This window comes from Hordeum vulgare, chromosome 5H (assembly GCF_904849725.1).
Source record: "Hordeum vulgare subsp. vulgare chromosome 5H, MorexV3_pseudomolecules_assembly, whole genome shotgun sequence".
NCBI lineage: Eukaryota > Viridiplantae > Streptophyta > Magnoliopsida > Poales > Poaceae > Hordeum > Hordeum vulgare.
This window is the reverse complement of record NC_058522.1, coordinates 106,562,818-106,568,237: the sequence shown is the minus strand read 5'-3', so window position 1 is coordinate 106,568,237 and position 5,420 is coordinate 106,562,818. Positions and strand designations below refer to the sequence as shown.

At 44.4% G+C, this 5,420-nt stretch overlaps 1 protein-coding gene across 1 annotated transcript; it reads right to left on the bottom strand.

The window, feature by feature from the left end:
- Nucleotides 1–300: 300 nt before the first annotated feature.
- Nucleotides 301–5,150, bottom strand: LOC123452333 (DNA replication licensing factor MCM7). Its single transcript, XM_045128974.1, has 15 exons — nt 5,049–5,150; nt 4,833–4,900; nt 4,660–4,719; nt 4,339–4,568; nt 3,672–3,849; nt 3,347–3,469; nt 3,137–3,226; nt 2,725–2,867; nt 2,454–2,631; nt 2,178–2,369; nt 1,756–1,928; nt 1,463–1,666; nt 1,096–1,261; nt 782–1,003; nt 301–684 (listed from the first exon to the last, which is right to left on the bottom strand). The coding sequence occupies exons 1-15, from the start codon at nt 5,089–5,091 to the stop codon at nt 580–582; spliced, it is 2,175 nt and encodes a 724-aa protein (XP_044984909.1). The 5' UTR covers nt 5,092–5,150; the 3' UTR covers nt 301–579.
- Between the last annotated feature and the right edge of the window lie 270 nt (nt 5,151–5,420).

The following is a 5,420-nucleotide window of genomic DNA, read 5'->3' as shown; positions in this document are numbered from 1 at the left end:
ACAATTATTTTGGGACAGTGAAAGTATTATTTTAGGCAAATTCCACAAACAAATTTGTCCTGTGCAAGTCTCTTTTTCAGGGCCGCTATGGAACAGCACAAATTACTACTGGGACATAGGACATAGGGCTCCATTCAATAATTCTTGTCATGGTTTCAGTTCAAAATTACTACTAGGACATATGGCATCCTCCTTTCTTACGAAAAGTAGCATATAACATTTTCTAAACCAAACTTATAACGTACTCATACATATATTCGGCTGCAAAAACAAAAATCCTACCAGAAATGGCAACCAAGCTTTCATCTTCCAAACAATTCCATGAGAATAGGCTTAAATAGTCTTTCAACACCAATAGAACAGCACAAATTCATCATTGTCGGAAAGCATACAACTAATGGGTAAACAAACATAACAGAGTTACATATACCACACTCGGGTGTCAACCAGTGAGATTGCTGAAAAGGGACAAAGGCTCCTGCATGGTTCACAGGAACAAATAGCAACGGCTCTGCTAGACTAGTACATTTCTCGCTATCACTAGAGTCTTTCGATCTTGTTAGATCCCAAACAATGGCATCAGGCATCGATGAAGTGGATGTCGAAGGTGCTTGGGTGGATCTGCCACACGTTCAAGGATGCATACTCCTCCAGGCATTCCTTCAGCTGAGCCTCACTGTATCCCTATTTTTACAAACAATGGAGCAGGAGAGAATTTATTTTAGCAATCACGACCCAGCAATGGCGGTACAGTTAATGTAGGCATAGGTAGAGATCTTACCTTTCTGGAGATCAGGTTAAGAGCATGACCATATTTCACATCCATGCTGCTAGTCCTTGCTGCTTCATCTCTCAGGATGGAGTATATGTCAGAGATTGCATCCAGGCCAGACCGCTGACGATCATCGGAGTAAAGCGAGTACTTTGACATCTGCATCAAGCGTAGTGCCTCATCGACATCGCTCTGGGCAACAGTTTCTGAAAATCGAAGCCTTGCCAAGGCCTGAAACAAAACAAGGTCACGCTTTAAAAAAATACAGCTTTTCATAACCTTGTGATCACAGTACCCAAAAGCATGGTGTTAAGTTCACTTACAATCGAAATGCGAACTATGCTCAGAAGTGTCCTGATGGTTGTGTAAGAATGAGGTGCATTTGATTTGGCTTCCTCTTGGCGGATGCTTGAATAGGCAGTTGCAATGTATTCCTCAAGGTCTCGAGGAACAGAAGGAGTGACTCTTCTTGCAGCAGATATGTACGCCCTGCAGTCAGGCCAAGACTATTGTTAAACCATGAACAGGAAAGATAGTAAAACACTGCACAATGCTTTTATTTCAGTTTGTTAGTTTTTTTAATTACCCATAGTATAGACTACACTGGTTTCAAGATTCAAATATTCAATAAGTTAAAAACTTCATGCAATATGCTTGAAATGATAACAGCTCTAGGAAGACTGTACTTGCCTAAGAACAGATGGTTCAAGTGCTGTGAACCCAAGTGCTGGCGATTCAAGATTTTGGTGTACATGAACAACATGTCTGGCCATTTCAAGATCATTTTCCATGTCCGCACGATCCAGGATCAACCAAAGGAGATCGAAACGGGAGAGAAGTGCTGGAGGAAGATTTATGTTCTCAGCTGGGGTCCTCCTCATATCATACCTTCCCCTGAATAGTTGAAAACAATTGCCTTAGTTACAATAACCACAGTTTTTCCATGCCATTTTCTAGAGGTTAATGTTCAGATCAACTCTTACCATGCTGGATTAGCAGCAGCAAGAACTGCAGTTCTTGCATTAAGAGAGGTGGTGATGCCAGCCTTGGCAATGCTAACTGTTTGCTGCTCCATCACCTCATGAATTGCTGTCCTGTCAGACTCTTCCATCTTGTCAAACTCATCTATTGCGCAGATACCCATATCCGCCAGTACCTGAAGTGCATTATGAGAATTGTTATTATTAGAAATGCATGGCGCTGTTACGCACCAAAGAAAGTGTCTTGTGCATGAATGCAATTCCACAAGATCAGGGTGGAGTGCTTTTATGAACAAAGTAGAAAACTTATCCTCTGTCAATGGAACTGCTATCAACAGGTTTCTAAAAAAGGCAGACTTGATTACAACTGACCCAAACTAAGAGAATACAGTGCAGATGTCATCACCATAAGATCTCAATCTTACCAGTGCCCCTCCCTCAAGGACAAACTCATTTGTAACTGGATCTTTCTGGACAGCAGCAGTAAGACCAACACCACTGCTCCCACGCCCTGTGGTATACACTCCTCTTGGAGCAACATTGATAATATGCTTTAGAAGTTGACTCTTTGCAACACCAGGATCCCCCATCAGGCATATGTGCAGATCTCCTCTGATCTGCAAGCACCCAGTTAATTTTGAGTAGTCAGAAAGAAAAGAAAAATCAGTGCAAGGCATTCGAACTATCAATAGGAGGCATACCTTCATGCCATCTCCAAGCTTACGATGAGGTGCACCAACAAGTAGCAACAACAGTGCCTTTTTCACGTCTTCATGCCCAAATATTTCAGGTGCCAATGATTTTGATAGCTTATTGTAGATATCACCATCCTCAGCCAACCGGTCAATTTGTTCCTGCTCATCACCCTTAAGTTCATACCTGCAATAGTTTATAGCAATTTCTAACATCAAATGGTGCCACAGGCAAGGTAAATAGGGTCAGTGTTTATGGAAATAAGATCATAGCCTTTACTCTTCATATTTCTTCTTGAAGTGGGTAATAGACATTGCTTCCAAATATGTATCAGCAACCAATCCTGCTCGCATGGCCCGGAATCCAAAGTAAGGCATGGGGAGGAAAACACCAGACATCTCAACAACGTCTCCAGGTGCCACCTGATAATGGCAACATTTAGTACTTAATAATGGTCATAGGATTTCAAAAAATAGTATTTGGAAAGTTCGCTGAATATCACTCTTTATTTGTGAGCTTAGAAGCTATTGGGAACTGAATAACAGAAATCCAACTTTGTATGGAATCAACACATGAATGTAATGAAATGTGGAAAAATGCATTCATGTAAGCACAAGAGCAGACATGGTGATTTCTATGGCCTTAAGCAAAAGAGTTACTCACAGAAAAAATAGTGTCCATTTTGATTTACCTTTCTTGTCAGCTCTCCTCTGAGATGAGCAGTCAGAGAACGTGGGATGTGGCCCTTTGGTACATGCTCTGCTAGTTCTTGGAGCTTCACCTGCAAGAAAAGGTTACAGTTTTACAGTTAAGTAGGAGTCCGAATATGATTTGATTTTGACAAGTTTTTCACCATTAAATAGAGTTAGCCTTGTCCACAGGACTGTGGAGGAAGTATTACCTCCTGAAATTTAAGAAACTTTGATGCTCGCAGTTGAAGGATTAAATTCCCCTTTGCTTTGTTCAGCTTGCATCGTTGAGATGGGCATTCAAAGAGAGGCATAAAGACTCTAGCAGTCACTTCCTGTCATATTCATGTCAATAAAAATTTCAGCACTAGTTGTAGAGCTCGGTACACGCAATATTGCATTTCATTATGTGTGCTAGGATAAATACTACACAAAATTCTCCTGGGTAACACAATCTAAACTAATCTACAGGGATCTGTTACAAGGGTTTGACAAATAGGCATAACAGAAACAAGAACCTAAACCAAGATGTATTACCTGGTATATCTCAAAACCGCATTCTTCACATGTATAAACCGCCACCTGCATCAAGGGCTTCACATCCGAGCAGCGAGTGACAATTCCAGATATTTTCACAAGCTGCCCAATGTGGGATGCCTTGACTTGCCTAAGGGTGAGCGGAGTCACCTTCGAGAACGCCTTGATGTATACCTCGCTAGAATGTGAAAACCATTTCATATTAGACAAAACATAGCAGAAACACACAGTTGAATGTCCCAGAAGAAAACACTGTACAGCTGTTCCAATGGATCATTTGTAATGAACTGGGTACCTACAGGCATCTATGAGGTCACCAAACAAGTCTTTGCAAGAACACAAGATGGCAAATGTTTAGAACGTATTAAAATATTTTGTCATATAACGCGGAGATTGTTTGGGGACAATTTTGCACTAAAAGCTTCGGTCAGTTGGCGGAGCACATTTTATTTCTACATAATATACTACTCCTGGTACCTAAAGTATCTCCTTCACATTTCAGTTGTGAAATAGTTTCAGTTCTGCGATATCAGCAAATAATTTAACAGCCAGCTACTGAACTACTCCAATAACATGTCAATCATAGCCACCAGCCAAATTGGTTAAGAAGAACGGACAGAGACCTAGTTGTGCAAGAAACTTCTAGGGGCAGTATGCAGATACTCACAAGAACCGCTTGATTTCCGGCGGCATCCTCTGCAGAGGGTCATTGCCGTCAGCGCCTCCGTCAGCCCCTTCATCCACGCGCTGCGTCATCAAGATATCCCTGTCCTCGTCGACAGCGAACGCCTCCGTGGGCTCCGGCATGAGCTCGTCCACGGCCTCCGCGAATATGCCGATGTAGCGCTTGGTGTTCTCAGTGACCCTCTGCAAGAACTCCTCGTCCACATCCTTGTACTGCGCATGCAACACAACCGATATCAGATACTGAACCCGCGACAATACCTCTGTAAAAAAATAGATCTCGTCGAGGTGGGGGAATTCGTACATGGAACAGGTCGTCCAGCTCGATCTGCACGGCGCGGATCTTCCTGTTCGCGATGTCTTGCTGGAATTGGAGAGAACGGGGGTCAAATCCTTGGATTAACAACAAATCGGGGTGAAATAACTAAAAATGATCGGATCTTCAAGGCCATGTAACACAGGGTAAGAGGTGATTACCAGGATGTTCTGGTACTTGGGCTCGCCGTGCGGGCCAGCGAAGTTGGTGAGGAAGTCCTTCGCGAGCGCTGCAGAGGGGGGAGAAACGAACACCAATAAGCAACGCGGCCGTCTGAACCCTTTGTAGAAGCTTCCGAGGACGGGAGGGAAGAGCTCGCGGGAGACGGTTCCAGAGGCTTCAGGCCCGGAGGGACGTGCGGGGGTGAGAGAACGTACCTCTTTCCGCGGCGTAGTCGACGGTCTTCGTCCCGGCGGCCATGGCGGCGGCGGCGGCGGCGGCGGCGGCGGGTAGGGGAGGAAAGACGCGGGCCAGAGAATGGAGGGAAATGAGAGGGTTTGAGGGGAATGGCGGGAAGAGGGGGATAAGAGGAGGGTTTTGGCGGGAAGGGCGGGGGGCGGCGTGGCGGGAAGGCCGAGTGGCTCTTAGTGGGCCCAGATGAACTGCCCGATTTAGTAAGCTTGGGTCCAACAGCCCATTGCGTTCATCGGGCCTACTGGAGCGCCTCTACGTTGTTAATCTGGGCCCACAGGAACATTGCGGCAAACATTTCTCAGCGCAAATAAGCGACCATTTTTGAATCTACTATT